This window comes from Penicillium cinerascens (assembly GCF_028974065.1).
Source record: "Penicillium cinerascens strain IBT 15544 chromosome Unknown scaffold_4_segment0_segment1, whole genome shotgun sequence".
Lineage (NCBI taxonomy): Eukaryota > Fungi > Ascomycota > Eurotiomycetes > Eurotiales > Aspergillaceae > Penicillium > Penicillium cinerascens.
This window is the reverse complement of record NW_026695298.1, coordinates 1,549,979-1,565,363: the sequence shown is the minus strand read 5'-3', so window position 1 is coordinate 1,565,363 and position 15,385 is coordinate 1,549,979. Positions and strand designations below refer to the sequence as shown.

Sequence of the window (15,385 nt, the reverse complement as noted above, 5' to 3'; positions counted from 1 at the left end):
CATATCTGGACATTAATTCGTTACTCGTGAACTGTATCATGTAGATGGGCTCGACAGAGACCGCTGAGAGGGCAGGACGGCATTTCGCAGAACGCTCATGGCTGATGAATCGAGTCCCCAATCGCCTACCCATTGTTGCATGCGTGCTCCGTTCTTGAAGTGTTCTGCTATGTGTTCCACCCGCGCTGTCCAGGTGGAGAGCGAGCAGTCGCAGAAGCCACAACGACTTTGGGCATTGCCACCTATTCCACGCCATGCATCGAGGTCAACAGGGATCTTGGTACAGGCATGGAACTTGCGCAGATGCTGCCACAAATAGTCTTTCCGACTAAAAGAACGCTCAGTTGTAGGCTTGTCAGAACAGATATGAAACTCGTGTTCTTCCCAATGTGCCGACGTGGGGAAAGGAGTATCGCAGAAGCAGCATTCAGCAACCTGAAAGGCATAGTGTTGCTGGAGGTCATCGAGGTTCGGCGTACAGATCCAGGAATCGAGCTGAAGATGAACGCTCTTCTCGTGCCGTGACCAGTCATGCCTCTTCCTGAAAGACTGCATGCAAAATGTGCATTGGTATTGACCTTCCTCTCCTGATAGATGTTGTCGATCCCGCCGGCGAGAGCGCTGTGTCTTAGGTAGCATAGGAAAAGACAATCCGCCTTCTCCTCCCGACTGATGACTCCATGCTGAAGACGCACTTTCCGATATTTCCGACACTCTGCTCCCAAAACTGGAAACAGAGGATGCGAGATGAGAAGACGTTTCGTCGAAATTGAACAGATCCATACTCGACATATCGAGTTGAAATGGGTCCACGGCTGCATCGGCCTCGACGGTTCCCGAGGCCATGGCATCTTGAATGGCAGATTCGGGAGCCACTTCATCTTCCGGAGGTGATGCTTGCCATCTTTCCATGGGTGTCAATGAGCTTATTGTGCTCGTGACAAGTGGCGACCCTGACCGGAAACGAAAGGGTGTTGCGATGTTTGACGTTTGGATCTTTTGCTTTTGCCGTCGGCGTGCATTCGCAAACCAAGTTGAAATGCGCTTTTGCGAAAACCCGGTTTCATGGCAGAGCTGGGATTTTTGGTCTTCATTTGGGTAGGGATACTCCTGGTTCCTTAGGAACCACTCCCGCAACACCCTAGCTCCTTTTCTCACAAATTGTTTGGATCCGCTGCGGTCTTTTGTTGTCTCCAGGGACTCAAGGATATTGTTGCCCTGCTACCGATTGTGAGAATTGAAAGGGGACACGGTTGAAGAGGATACGTACACTATCCTCCGTTTGTTCCGGAAGGCCATGCAGGTGGCCCAGAACGGGAGAGAAAGTCTCGAAGCCGGATGGAAGCCGCTTTGTTCCCTTGGCAAGACTACACTCCCGGAAAAGAGCGACACAGCTAGAGCAAGAGGTGACAGGATTGGGGTTTGCATCTGTGGTGCGAATTATAAGACACTGTAGCCGGTGTCTGCGGCAATGTATGCAGGGCACTGGAGGTCGCCACGCGCCATCTAGCCACTGCGAGACATTCGAAAGGTTCTGCAGTTGAGCAAAATTGGTTGGAATACCCGTCTGCAAATAATGCAGGGTTTCGTTTGGGGCTCCTGATGATTGCAAGACTGAATGACCTTCGCCTTCCAAGTTTGAGTCGAGACACCACTGAGGCCAGTCGAAGTTGGTGGGTTCAGACGAACAAAAACAGAAATTGTTCAAAGCATCCCAATCAACGGTTGGGTTATCGGGTGTCCAGTTGCCAGATACATCGGCATCGGACATACCCTGAAGCCCCGAGACTGGAAGTGACTGAGGTAAGTGGTCGGATGACGAGGGGTCGAACGGTGGCGGATCCATGGCGAATGGAGCCCACTGTATCGCTACAGTAGCATATAGACAGGATAAAGTCTGCCAAATCTTACCATTCCTTTTCCGTTTAAGTGCTCACCCAGTTGGAAATCAAGATACAAGGCGGTGAGAGATGACGGAAAGGATGGAAGAGAGTGCTTCCATGTTGACTTGGAAGCTTTGGATAAATGCATAGCTTATGCACCAAAATCCTGACACTATCTAACTTACTGCTACAGTAATCTTGCTTTCCTTTGGAACGCTTTAGCTCACGATGCCAAATCCGTACAGGGCCGTCCACCTGGTAGATATTATATACCTCGCCAGAGAAATCCATCCTACCACCATAAAACTAGTCTCATCCGTATTATGCTTCTAGGCCTTTCTTGCGGAGCATGTCCGAGGGATCGTAATCTCATAGTGAGCTTCAGGTGCGCTGAAATGTGCCTGGGGTGGATCTCTCATGGACGTAGAGCCTCGAAGACCCAAAAAGGGACCGTGGTGAGAAGAAATTGCGATACATTTCAGAGCTAATAGTGACGGTCATAGCCCATTACAATAGTCGTAAGTTTATGAGATTATATGTGTTGAAGATTGGAGCCCTCATCCTAAGGCTCCAACACTCGCAAAGGAACGTTTGAAGCATGAAACTCCATTTCACTATGATTAATTTCCCTCGATTTTCTTCTGATTTATCTTTCATGTTGAAAACTGGAAATAATCGATAAGAAACTGGAAAAACCGAAAAGCTTAAACAAGAGGATTTCATACTCTCAGCCCCTGCGAGTTCATATTGCTCTTTAGGTATCTAGTTCTATCGGACTACTCGCAAAAGGACGCTGCGATTTGTTTCAAGGGAGCACTCTCTACGGGAAATAAAGGCAAGGCGTAATAATAAGATTGTAAAGTACAGTACATTCATGTCGGGGTGAACATAGGAAACAACTAGGGGGAAACAAGGGCATGGGGGACTCGAAATGCGTAACACGGAAATCACATTTTCAATAATCTTTCCATCACATCTTAGTAGCCGCCAGCCATGATAACTCCATAATATCTGCGGCCCATCTCCACGGTTTGCAGGACACGAGCATCACCGGTAAGTGGTAGACCGAGTACTGCTGAGGACTCAACGGACTGATTGAGTGTTAGCGACTGTATGAATGAAGTAGCAGAGGGAAAACAAACCTGAACATCCTCATGTGTAATCCAGCCGGCAACCGCCCGGCTCATCTCCTTGAAGGCTACACGCTCCTCCAACCCATCCATGCCCTTGCCGTTGCGGACGTGGTCGCCCATCTTCACGAGGGCATTTACCAGACGGCTGAGACGGATCGGGTCACGTCGACCACGGGTTGCAGTGGCCAGGCGCAGGAAGTCCTCGTAGATGCCACCACCAGAAGCCCAGTTGCGCATCTTGCGCTCAGGGCTCTCGCCGAAGCCGGAGACCAGGCGCTCGAGAGTGACGTAGTCGCGCGAGATGACTGCGGTAGGACCGACAGCGCGACAGAAGGTAGAGTGGGCGTCGTTCCAGTGCTTGCCACGGATGAGACAATCCACTTCCCGCGTAGCTTCGCCACTGTCACGGGCGTGCAGGGCCTTAGCAACCCAAATCCAGGCCTCAGGGAGTTGGAGCTCGGTGGTCAGGTGCAGCCAGGCAGACTCTGAGCCCCCAGATGGCTCGGGATCGGGAAGAAGGGCGCCGAAGCGAGAGAGGGTCTCTTGCACAGCACGTTTGCGTTCTTCATGCTGCGAAAGGTGGAGAAGGACAAAGAGCGCAGGGCCGAGCTCTTCGCCAGCAATAATCTCGGATGCATAGTCCCACGTAAGACGGTCGGTTTGAAATTGATCGATCTTTATCGCATCGTGATGTCCCAAAATGGTGGCGAGAACGCGGTGAAGTTGGAAAGATAGCCGGTTGGTCAATCGGTCGCCAGAGACAGACTCGGGGAGCAGAGCTGCAGGGAGCTCAACGGATCGGACACTCTTGCTGCCATTCGCAGCCGAGTAAGCCTTGAGCAGCACCCATAATGGAGACTCACGGCCAAGAGTGTCTGAGCCGGGCTGGACAGACGCACGAGTGCTAGCACCGTGCGAAGGATGGGGGAAAGCAGGCTCAAGGCCGGTAGCCATGTCGGCGAGGAACTTGGACACGGCGGCTTCAATCGGCTCATCTTCAGTAATGCCGTACCAGAGGCGGAGACCAAAGGCCTGGAACCAATCCAGATCGAACCGCTCGGTAAAGGTGAAGCTGGAGGCTCTGTCTTCGAGAGCCCCACCAGACTTGCCTTCACTGTGGAGACTGTTGCCCGCGACCAGTTCGTAAAGAGCCCGAACAGGCTCGCTCATCTCTGAGAGCACATTGTTCTGGCGCCATACGTCGATCTGATTAGCCATGTCGGCCCGCGAGGTGGCATCACGACCAATCTGTGCAACCACAGTGGCTAAGTGGAGGTCCTGAGTTTCAACCAAGGCTTTGCATGCCTCGTCAACACGATGGGAGCACAGAAGTTGAACGGCGCGTTCCTCCGGCGAGCGAATGAGATCGACGGAATGAGCGTGTCGCTCACGAATAATGGATTCCCAAAGTCGGGTCAGCCGGTCCTTCTTGATGCGATGCGCGAACTTGGACCGCAATTGCAGTGGCACACCAGCTGAAATGTCATCCTCGATGTCATCGTTGAAAAGGATATTGGTCAGCTGCCACACCAACCGCTCTTCATCCTTGACTGGCGAAAAGGCAAACTGGCGAAGGTCGATCTTGGACATCCAAGCCATAGGAATCCCATCAATACGTTGAATGGTGGACTGCTGCTTTTGAACATCCAGCATCTCCTTTGACTGGATGATCGTTAAAAACCAATTCCGAAATCGAACAGCGAGGAGGTACATACGTTGCTGAACTGGTTATAGCCCATCACGGCGATATCTCTGGCCTCACTGAAAACCGAGAAACGCTCTTGCCAGCGCTGGTCAGCATCTGGCAGAGGCTCCATGTCACTTTTGGCGCAAACGAGAGAATCCATGGGACCCCAGCGAGGCTTGAAGGAATCGTGGAAAGCGACATCTTTTGCGTCCATCTTCGTTTCGTCCCCGGCGAAGGTTTTGGGTTGCTTGTTGTAGGGCCACTGCGTTCGGAAGAAAAAGAGTTTAGCTCAAAGGGTTCTCAAATTGGGTAAACTATCTGTGGGGGTGAAGGTCAAGTGCTAGATACATGATGATGAATAGAGACAGGGTAACGTGTAGTGGATCAAATAAAGGGCCAAGGCATCAAAGAGAACGTGAAATCAAGTATAAAGCAAGAAGGGGGTGCGAACCTCAAAGCCCTTGGGCTGCGTTTTTGAAGCCTTCAACGGAGATGGGGCATTCTGCTTCCGCGGCTGCTGGAACAAAGAATTCATCAGATCGATACTGGTCGAAAAACCCGTCTTCAGAGAACTCGTCGACTTTTCTTCAGGCGAGCCATCGTTCAGAAGAGGCCGGTCGGTAAAGGCATTCGCCTGGATCTCGCGCAGGGCGTCACGGTTCTGCTTGCGAGGGCTGATGGTTCGTTGCAGTTGCTCAGTCCAATCACCACTGAGATCAAGCCGAGGCTTGCCGGGGGTGCCAAAAGGCCTTGTGATAGGCTGGGTGGTGTCCAGATCACTGCCGAAGCTGTGGCTGTCTTCCCGCTCCACGGTGTGATGAATGTTAGGAAAGGAACCCGCCATGTCCATCTCCTCGTCCTCATCAGATTCAACTACCGAGTCGCCAGATCGCTGGCTCTCGGTGACGTCGTCGTCATGCTCAGTAGCTGAACCCGTGGAGCCTTCCTCTAAAAAAGACTCGGTCTCGCCCTCAGAACCCATCTCCTCATCTTCCGCCTCCATAGTCTGGCCGAAAGAACCGGGGACAATCTTGCGCTTCTTGAAATCGAAAGTGTCATCATCAACGCCAATCATTGATCCAACGAAGGACTCATCAATCGAAAATGTCGCAGACTGCTCAAAGCTTACGGGATGATCGGCCTGGGCCTTAGGAGTGCGAGTATCATCAGGGCCTGCACCAAGGGTGCTTTGGTCAAGGTTCTCACCTTCTTCATCCGAATCATAATCAAGTCCGTAGGTGGTGAAGTGAGGCACCTCAAAGACCCATGTGCCAGTCTCACGCTCATAAGAGAGGAACTTAGTGTCGGCCACCTTCCGCAGACGCTCAATGTGCTTCTCAAAGAGTGGGCCGCCGTTAAGAGGGTTTGTGGCCTTCCCGCCTCTACCGCGCGGCCAGGAGTTCTGGATGCGCAAAGTAGACGGAACGTTCAACCCCTTGCCCATGGGAGGCTTGACACCTTCCTCCGGGTAGACCGTGATTCTCCGCAAAGCGATGTCCACAATGTTACCGAAAATGTTGTCCAGGTCGACAGTGGTAAGGTCGACAGGGCCGTTGAAAGTGACCTCACCACAGTTATTACGGCCGACAGTGAAGTCCACGACGCGCTTCAGCTGCTCGCGGCTCATTTTGCTGAGCTCATCGAAGGAAGGTTTCATCCAGTAGTCGCCCGGCTTGGGATCCTCGCCTTGAGTATAGGAGACGCGCGTGAGGCTAGAACTAGGAGGGCTAGGTTCACCATTCTCAGGAACGACGGCAAGATCGCGGCCGGCGGATTCCATTTCCGACCGACTGGCCATGCCATCAATGCCGTTGAGGCTGCCACTCTTACGAGTAGAGCGGAGGAAGCCAAGCTCCTCAGGGGTAGGCTCGGGGCTCTTGGATTCAACACGCACAACCTCACCACCGGAAACTGGGGGGGCAGCCGGGGCCGAGTCGAAGCTGACCTTCTTCTTGAGCTTATCAGCCGGATGGGCCGAGTCATCTCCGTTGATGATGGTCGCAGGCGAGGTGCTGGCGGGGCGACTGAAGAGATCGTTGCGCAGGCTGCGGTCGATGGTTAGACGTTTTAGGCTGCCGCCGTTGCTACGCCCACTGCCATTCTGCATGGCCCCGGGAGCAAGGATGCTGTCCGAATCGGGATCGAAGGTCTTGCGAAGGTTGCTGGTAGAGTAGCTCTTGCTGAAGCTACGTCCAAAGCTGCCATTGACGCTTCCGCGGAGGCTGCCACTTCCGAGAAGACTGTTGCTAAGCCCAGATGGAGTGCTGGTAGCGCTGGAAGGCGAGGCATAAGTAGAGTAAGAGAATCCGTAGCCTTGACGCTTGGGAGGGGTAATAAGGCGGTTGGCAGCAGTGGGCGTAATCTTGTAAACAGGCAGTGGGGTTCGCTGCTTCTGCTTCATGCTAGAAGAGAGAGGAGTAGCCAAGGGACCGGGGGACGGTGCACTTGGGGTCGGAAGACCCGAGAAGATAGACTGACTACCATACGGGTTGCCTTCAAGCAAAGACGCATTCAAGCTTCCAGGAACAGGCTGGGACTGTTGCTGCGCAGGCTGCGAAGCACCAAACAAGCTGTTCCCAGCGGGCTGTTGCTGCTGAGACTGACCACCGCCAAAGAGCGAAGAGCCTCCGCCTGGAGCAGACACACCTTGTGTGCCGCCAAATAGACCACCGCCGCCAGTACCAGCTGAGCCAAAGAGGCCGCCAGGTTTCTGCTGCTGTTGGGTTTGAGAGTTTCCAAACAAACCACCAGTTGCACCACCGGACTGCTGGTTTTGGGTGTTGCCAAAACCGCCGCCGAACGCGCCGCCAGTGGCGCCAGTGCTAGAGCCGAAAAGTCCACCAGGCTTTTGCTGTTGCTGATTCTGCGTATTGCCAAAGAGGCCACCACCAGTGCCAGCAGCTTGGGTTTGAGTACCACCGAACAAGCCACCACCAGCCTGCTGCTGAGGCTGACTCTGCGCGTTGCCAAATAGGCCGCCGCCAGTGCCAGCAGCTTGGGTTTGATTACCACCGAACAAGCCGCCACCACTCTGTTGCTGAGTGTTGGTACCAAAACCGCCACCGCTGCCGCCAAATAAACCACCTGGCTTCTGAGCCTGGTTTTGAGTTTGGTTCTGGGCACCGAAACCGCCACCAAAAGCACCTCCTGTAGTGCCTTGATTCGGCTGGCCAAATGGAGTAGATGTGGCGGCGGTGTTGCCGAATTGCGTGGAGGAAGTGGCGGGTTGCTGGGTACCAAATCCACCGAAGGTAGAGCCCGTGGTTCCTGCGGCACCGAAGGGCTTGGTTTGTTGCTGGTTGTTGCCGAATAGCGAGTTGCCGGTGTTACCTGTGCCGCCGAAAGCACCGCCAGTTCCAGTTCCTCCGACGTTGGTATTGGCTCCAAATCCACCGGTAGTTCCAGTGTTACTACCGCCAAATAGACCCCCTGAAGCGTTGGCGTTTCCAGTGTTTCCGAACAAGGAGGTGCCAGCAGGCTTGGAACCGCCAAACAACGGGTTGCTGTTGTTGGCAGGCGTAGAGCCAAAGGCACCAGCAGTCGGAGTGCTTCCGAAGCCAGCCGATGGGGTCGAGGTTGCACCAAATGGCGTAGTAGTGCTAGCTCCAAAGCCCGTACCGGTGGGGTTCTGTTGCGCTCCGAACCCAGTATTAGTTGCACCAAAGGCAGAGGAACCGAAGCCTCCGGCCTGGCCACTACCGTTGCCGTAACGACGACCTTGCTGGTAATCCGCGAGCCTCAGTTCCTCAAATGACCATTTGCTGTAGGGCTGCATGAAGCTGATACTCTGGTAGTGGTTTGTGGCACTGGTGTTGCTATCCTTCTCGGTCCAAGGGTTGAACGGGGTGCTGCCAGTGCCTTCACAAGTAGGCAAGGCGCCTTGGAAGGCCGTGCCACCACCGCCAAAGCCAGTACCCGTGCCGGTGGTTCCTGCTCCGGCTCCAAACCCACTAGTGGCACCACCACCGAAACCACTGGTGGCCGTGTTGGTGGCTCCAAACCCTCCAGTCTTATTGGCTCCGAAAAGTCCTCCACTGGTGTTGGTGTTGGTGTTGGTGTTGGTGTTGCCGAATGCACCTCCAGTGCCGAATCCTCCACCGGTGGCTGCACCGGTACCGAATCCGGTAGAAGGAGTAGTTGTGCTGCTTCCAAAAAGACTTCCACCAGAGTTGTTGGTAGTGCCGAATCCGCCGGCACGATTTTGACCGCCGAACATTGTATTAGATTGATTTTGTGTATTGGCTCCGAATCCTAGAAACAATGATAATGTTAGTAACTGCCATGCGAGCTTAACCTGACCAAACAGTGATAAAATGCAGATGTAGTTCAAAAAAGAAAAAGACAAGCCCTAGGGCCCAGATTGTTCAGGCACCGGGATAACCACGGGGTTCCTCATTTGAGTCAAACCCGCGGTCAATGGGCCTGCCAAAGAGGCTGGCGCATGAACGATATCCACGGGCACAACAGAGGCCATTGACATTGGCGCCAAGCGAGGGGTCGATCCGGCGCGATGAATAACAATCGCGAGAAAAGGACTGGAGAGCAAGGACTTCGAGGCTCTGGTCGATTCGAGCACGTACCTCCGCCGGTGCCGAAGCTGCTAGACGCGGTGTTTGTGGTGTTGGTATTGCTGCCAAACAAACTGCCGCCGGTGTTTCCACCGCCGAATGCAGAGGTTGAGGAGCCAAAGCCTAGATGACGGAAGGGGATCGCGGTCAGAGACTGATTTTTCAAGTCGGCCCTTGTAGATCCCTTCTCTTATCGCGGTGTCGCTGAGCATCGAAAAAAAATCCGGAGTGGATTTCACGTGGCACGGCGAAGGTCGTCAGGTTGGAACGGGTCGCCTTGCGCGTGTCATTGTCGTCGCAGGATCGACGTCAGGAGCACCGAGGGTTTGTTTTTTTTCCTTTCCGGGACAGGGAAGGCATCAAGGAAAACAACGTTGGGAAAGCATTGGGAAATTGAAGGATGTGAAACGATACAGCTCACGGCTGTCGCGATGGAAACCTACCTCCGCCAGTATTGTTGGTGCCTCCGAAGCCAGAGCCCGCTCCGAAGCCGGTGCTCTGGTTGTTCTGCCCGAATCCTCCAAAACCGAAAGACATGTTGTCGGGTCGGAGTTGAGGATTCTATGCAAGCATGAAGTGAGGTGCGCGCAGGTTTTAAAGCCGAGTCAGGGTGAGGGATCGGTGCGGCGGGCGAGAGAGAGCGCGTGGGAGGGAGAAGAGAGGGAGAGACGCGCCAGAAATGGTGAAGTTTGCCAGCTCAGGCAGTGAGCTGACTCAGCGCCGGGAACACAGTCGGGACACTGTGTTCCATCACGTGAGTGCTGCCTGACTCGGCCTCATGCGCCTGCACACGGCGATGGACGATTTCTCGAGGGAAGACATGCATGGGAAAGCGCATAGAGCTGCCTCGTTCAGGGCTCGAGCGCGCGGTATGCATTTCATTCGGTCCTTTTCCTCGTGGCACGGCTACAGTACCGGAGAACTGCCCTCCGAGCTCTACTCGGAGCCTACCCTACACCAGCTATGATTACGAACGTACCACCACGTTTGAAATCCAGGGCAAAATCCTATTCACATAGCTACTGGATAGACTAATCAGGGAATCTCAAAAAAATAACGGCGAAACTGAAAACCGGAATAACCGAATCTCGTACGCCCAGCTAGGGCCAATAGACCTGCACCTGTGATGTGATATTAGCTAAAGCTCATCCATGTTAGAGGATAAACTCACCCTTCTGAAACATCAATATCATAAATTCATGGATCCAATTTTTACTTCTTGCGAGCAGCGTGGACAGTTTCAATAATTTTGTCCACAACGCTGGGGTCGGAGAGCTATTCGAGTACGTTAGTATTAATCGAAAGCGGAAAGTGAAAGTGCTAGAAGAGCTCTTACCGTTGAAGTGTCACCAAGACTGTCCTCCTCACCACTGAGGATCTTGCGCAGAATACGGCGCATAATCTTTCCACTGCGGGTCTTGGGCAGGTCATCGACGACGAAGACAGCCTTGGGGGCGGCGAAGGGACCGATCGACTTGCGAACCTGCATCACCAGGTCCTTGAGCACCTGGTCGCTGGTCTCGTTGCCCTCCTTGAGAGCAACGAAGGCGTTGACAGCCTGGCCGGTGAGCTCATCGGAAATACCGACAACGGCAGCCTCGGCGACCATAGCTGAGGAAGGTTAGTTTCATGTGGGACCATTTGAATTTCGCTAACGAAAAAACTCACAATGCTCGAGAAGAGCAGCCTCAATTTCGGCAGTGGACAAACGGTGGCCAGACACGTTCACGACGTCGTCAACGCGGCCACGAATCCAGTAGTAGCCTTCGTGATCGCGACCAGCGCCATCACCCGTGAACTAGGGAAAGTGTTAGCTTTAATCCGCACGTGAGATTCTCGCAATGGTGTCGTCTTACGTAGTAACCCTTGTAGACGTTCAAGTAAGTGTCCATATAGCGCTTGTGTGCACCCCAAACGGTGCGGGCCATGCTAGGCCAAGGCTGCTTGAAGGCCAAAACACCCTCAACATCGTTGCCAGTGATCTCCTCGCCGGAGACAGGGTCGATGATGGCGGGCTCAATACCAAAGAAGGGCAGAGAAGCACTGCCGGGCTTGGTGGGGGTGATACCTCCAAGAGGGGTGATCACGTTGCAACCAGTCTCGGTTTGCCAGTAAGTCTACATTCAAAGGTTAGACACAGCTTCTTCGTTTCTAGAAAGGAAAGGGAAGACGAACGTCGCAAATATGGGCCTCTTCCTTGCCAACAGCCTCGAAGTACCACTTCCAAACCTCGGCGGCAATGGGCTCGCCAACAGAGCCCAGGATACGCAGAGACTTCATCTTGTGGTGGATGTGCTCGTTACCAGCGCGCTTCAACAGACGCAGGGCAGTGGGGGCGACATAGAACTGAGTGACATCGTACTTGTCGATCACGTCCCAGTAGCGCGAGAAATTGGGGTAGGCGGGGGTACTCTCGAAGACAACGGTGGCACATCCGAGCAGGAGAGGAGCGTACACAACGTAGGTGTGACCGGTAATCCAGCCCACGTCACCACCGCAGAAGTAGCGGTCGTCATCATGGATGTCAAACACGTACTTGCCGGTCATGGCCGCACCCAGCAGGTAACCGGCGGTAGTGTGCATAACACCCTTGGGCTTACCGGTAGAGCCAGAGGTGTAGAGCAGGAAAAGAGGGTCCTCGGAGCTCATCGACTCGGGGGCAATGTAGTTGGGGTACTTCTCGACCTCGTCGTGCCACCACAAGTCACGGCCCTGGGTCCAGGGGACCTCGGCACCGGTGCGCTTGTAGACGAGGCAGGTGTGCACATCGGGGCACTGCTTAAGGGCCTCATCGACAATGCGCTTGGTACCAATGACCTTGCCGCCACGCTTGCCCTCATCAGTGGTGATGACGACACGGGAATCAGCGTCAATGACACGGTCCCGGAGGGAGTCGGAGGAGAAACCGGCGAAAACGACGGAGTGCACGGCACCAATGCGCGAGCAGGCGAGGAAGGCAACGAGGGCCTCTGGAATCATGGGCATGTAAATGGCGACCGTCTCGCCCTTCTTGACACCGCGCTGCTTCAGCGCCCAGGCAACGCGAGAGACCTCGCGCAGCAGCTCGCCGTATGTGATGGTGCGGCCCTCGTTGGGCTCGTCGCCCTCGTAGATGATGGCGACCTTGTTGGGGTTCTTGAGCGCATGGCGGTCGACGCAGTTGTAAGAAGCATTCAGGCGCCCCTCGGGGAACCAGGCATTGTCGCCGTTCTCGAATGAGCCGAAGTGGGTGGTCTCAAAATCCTTCTCGAAGGTGAGCAGCTCACGGGCCATGCGGGCCCAGAAGACGTCGGGGCTGCGAATAGATTCATCATAGAGTTTCTTGTACTCGTCGATGTCCTTGAGGTGAGTTCCGCCGGGGCGCTTGTTGTGGAAAGCTTTGGGGACGTGGAAGGTGTCGACCTCGTGCGCCTCCATCACCTAGACAGAGTCAGTCCCGTTGGCGCAAAACCGCCTGGGATTAGCGGTTGGAGGGGGCTGCCTTACCACCGAGGGCTTGGGAGGAGACATGATTGCAAGCTCCTATATATGGAAAGAAATGCTAGGAGTTGGGAAAGAAGCTCGGCGCAAACCTCTATACGTGAAGTCAGAGAGAGGGGCACAGTTTAAGCGCAGAGGATCAATAAGGTGGGGGGATCAGCACTTACTCGGACTCCGGTCTGCGATGAAAGGGGGGAAGGGTATTGAGGAGGAGGAAAAGAATAAAAGCAGGAGAAAGAGGGTCCGGCGACGGTTTAGTAGTAACCTTTTCAAATGGCTGTTTCCATGACATCCACCTCCCCGGGTGGAGATTCCTTACCTTTCCGTACGCCTGTCAACTTTTCAGTGGGCTACCGATACGGCGTGGGCCGTGCGTTTCGGGATGTTTTTTTTTTCAGTCCTTTCCACTACATTTATTGCTCGAAAGGGCGAGATCGGTGAGATCTTACGAATGGCTTCACCGAGATCTATCTGTACTACAACGCACGCGATTCGAATCCAGTCAATGGTCGAAAAGAGTGTGCATGTTCGGCGATGCGGGGTGACCGCAGTGCTTCCGTTGCTCCGGGGAAGCTTACAATCGGGCCCAGCCCACTAGCACTTTTGGCTTGCCTTCCCTCCATTTCAATGCTCCCGTTCTCCGTGAACCATTCGTCCGACCTGATCAACCCCGGCCCTAGGCTATTCCCCCTGTAATTCGGAGTGGGGGAGAGCTAATCTCCATCTCGAACCATGATGCTATGATGCTATGACGCTATGAACCAAGCTCATTACCGTCAGGCTTGCCACCGTGATGACATAGGATCAAACTTTCGCACTCAGGCAGCCAAGCAGAAGCGCGGAGACCACATCAGCTGGACCGTCCCTCTACCCACACAATTGGGAAAGCTTGCAAACCCGTCTGCAACGAGATCGACGAGCGCGGGTGCGGGGGTGGCGCTGACTCAGCTCGCGTTCGCCAGCGGCAACTTTGCGGGCGTTGATTGGCGGTGCGGCCTGGTTGACAAGGGTCGGCAACGAGCGCGGTTTGGAAGTCTATTATCCCGGGTTCTGGAAGTCTTTATCCTGCCAAAGTATCCGAGATTGCGAGTCCGTACCTGCCGAACGGGTTATGCCCAACTGGGTATACAGTCCAGCTGGGTAGACAGCCCGATACTACCTTGGCCCCGTTAGCTAGTACACACGGGATGATCCAGGCTCCACGCGTCCATCTCCGGCTAGGTAAAAGGTCGGTGACTAGCACAAACGCATTGTGGCATTGATTGTGGGGTGGGAAAATGTGTGTGGGACCGAGGGGTTTCCCGTGTACGGCCCCTGACTAGGTCTTGATTATTTACCCGCCTGGGATATTCCCAGCCCTGGCCCAGCTGCCGAGATGATCATCGGTTGCATCGCGGATGGAGCCGGTCTAGGTCTTGTCCATGTACGGAGTAGTACAGGACTCTACCGGTTGCACTCTGCCGTGCAACAGTCACGGTAACATGTGAGAATGGAGACCAGTGGGATTCCCCTAGAGCTAAGCGCAAGACGTAAAGTATCTAACGTTCCCAAGCTGGAGTTTAGGGCATATGAAGCGTGCAGTAGTCGCAGCCTAGAGCCTGCACGTTCAAATGCGAGCCGGTGCCAGCGCAGTCAAGAGCTCCACTCATCCCACTTCGCGTCCCAACAGAATATGCAGCCTCGTCTTAATTATTACACCGTATGCCCGCCGTATTGCTCTCGGTCTGAGTCGTCGCTGTGGGAGCCTTAACCCAATGAGACGTGGGGAGTCTCTGCTCAATAAGTATGCCCCATTATTCCACCCGCGGTGGCCCTGGTCGTACCGGTCTTGATAATGGACATTGCCGAGCAATTGCCGGGTGAACTCCGCGGTCTCCATTAACGATCTCGCAGATATGGTTCGGCACTCTATATATACTCGCCCATTGGTCCATGGCGCATTCCAAAGCTTCTAGGGCCTTTTTTCGAATATTGGGGAACAGCCTAGGGATCTCCGTGCGAACCCGATGCCGATCACGCGAGCACCGAGGTCATCAAACTGGTTCCTTAATTATCGGGTTAGCACAGCGCCTGCCGGCACCAATTTCCCAGTCACCGAGGCCGAGCATGTCCTTTCGGCCGGGATTGCACGATCAACGGCACCATGAAGCCGAAGACAGTCGCGAAGCCCATCCGAGACCCCGGTGTCAATTGGAACGGCGTGATCCTATCACGAATGCTTACAACAATACCAGAATGCAGAGCTAGATTAATACAAGCTACACTGCGTCCCCAACATGGCCGTGATAAAAGCTGCGTTTTCGCACCGCGTTTATCTGATTTATCAATTGGAGGCACATACTTGACCTTGCCCGCCTCGATAATTTTAAGTGACACAATTGCCGAACATGCAACTACACTTGGCTGGATTATTTGTTTAATCAAAGACTGCGCCGACACAGTATATCACACCATTGAATGGTTGAAACTGCCGAAATGGCCTATCGTGCTGAAAGTTGATTTTGGGAGACGTCAAATCTCTACGTGGGCTTCATCGTTTGGAAAATTGTCATCGTCGAGCTCGGTGACAGCCCATTCGCCCTGTCGGATATGAATGAAGGAATGAATGAATGAATACTCATACTCGGTTCTGTC

General features: G+C 54.0%; 3 protein-coding genes across 3 annotated transcripts; all 3 read right to left on the bottom strand.

Annotated features, from left to right (window-relative positions):
• Positions 1–36: 36 nt before the first annotated feature.
• Positions 37–1,846, bottom strand: N7498_009679 (homeobox domain-containing protein; the record flags this gene model as incomplete). Its single annotated transcript, XM_058456735.1, has 2 exons — positions 37–1,218; positions 1,271–1,846. 2 exons carry the CDS (start codon positions 1,844–1,846, stop codon positions 37–39), a joined length of 1,758 nt encoding a protein of 585 aa, XP_058303634.1.
• Positions 1,847–2,813: 967 nt separating this feature from the next.
• Positions 2,814–9,881, bottom strand: N7498_009678 (uncharacterized protein). The gene is made up of 6 exons (XM_058456734.1): positions 9,715–9,881; positions 9,284–9,394; positions 5,155–8,954; positions 4,732–4,965; positions 3,026–4,678; positions 2,814–2,974 (listed from the first exon to the last, which is right to left on the bottom strand). The coding sequence occupies exons 1-6, from the start codon at positions 9,806–9,808 to the stop codon at positions 2,861–2,863; spliced, it is 6,006 nt and encodes a 2,001-aa protein (XP_058303633.1). The 5' UTR covers positions 9,809–9,881; the 3' UTR covers positions 2,814–2,860.
• Positions 9,882–10,483: 602 nt separating this feature from the next.
• Positions 10,484–12,781, bottom strand: N7498_009677 (acetate--CoA ligase; the record flags this gene model as incomplete). Its single annotated transcript, XM_058456733.1, has 6 exons — positions 10,484–10,546; positions 10,608–10,882; positions 10,940–11,069; positions 11,128–11,388; positions 11,447–12,691; positions 12,758–12,781. The coding sequence occupies 6 exons, from the start codon at positions 12,779–12,781 to the stop codon at positions 10,484–10,486; spliced, it is 1,998 nt and encodes a 665-aa protein (XP_058303632.1).
• Positions 12,782–15,385: the final 2,604 nt, after the last annotated feature.

Bases quoted from the DNA above. Each gene is read 5' to 3' on its own strand.
- N7498_009678 (XM_058456734.1), bottom strand. From the start codon at position 9,808: ATGTCTTTCGGTTTTGGAGGATTCGGGCAGAACAACCAGAGCACCGGC. The intron at 9,395-9,714 runs GTAGGTTTCCAT...TCCGTCATCTAG, and splicing joins CACCAACAATACTGGCGGAG to GCTTTGGCTCCTCAACCTCT. The intron at 4,966-5,154 runs GTTCGCACCCCC...TTCCGAACGCAG, and splicing joins CGCAGCCCAAGGGCTTTGAG to TGGCCCTACAACAAGCAACC.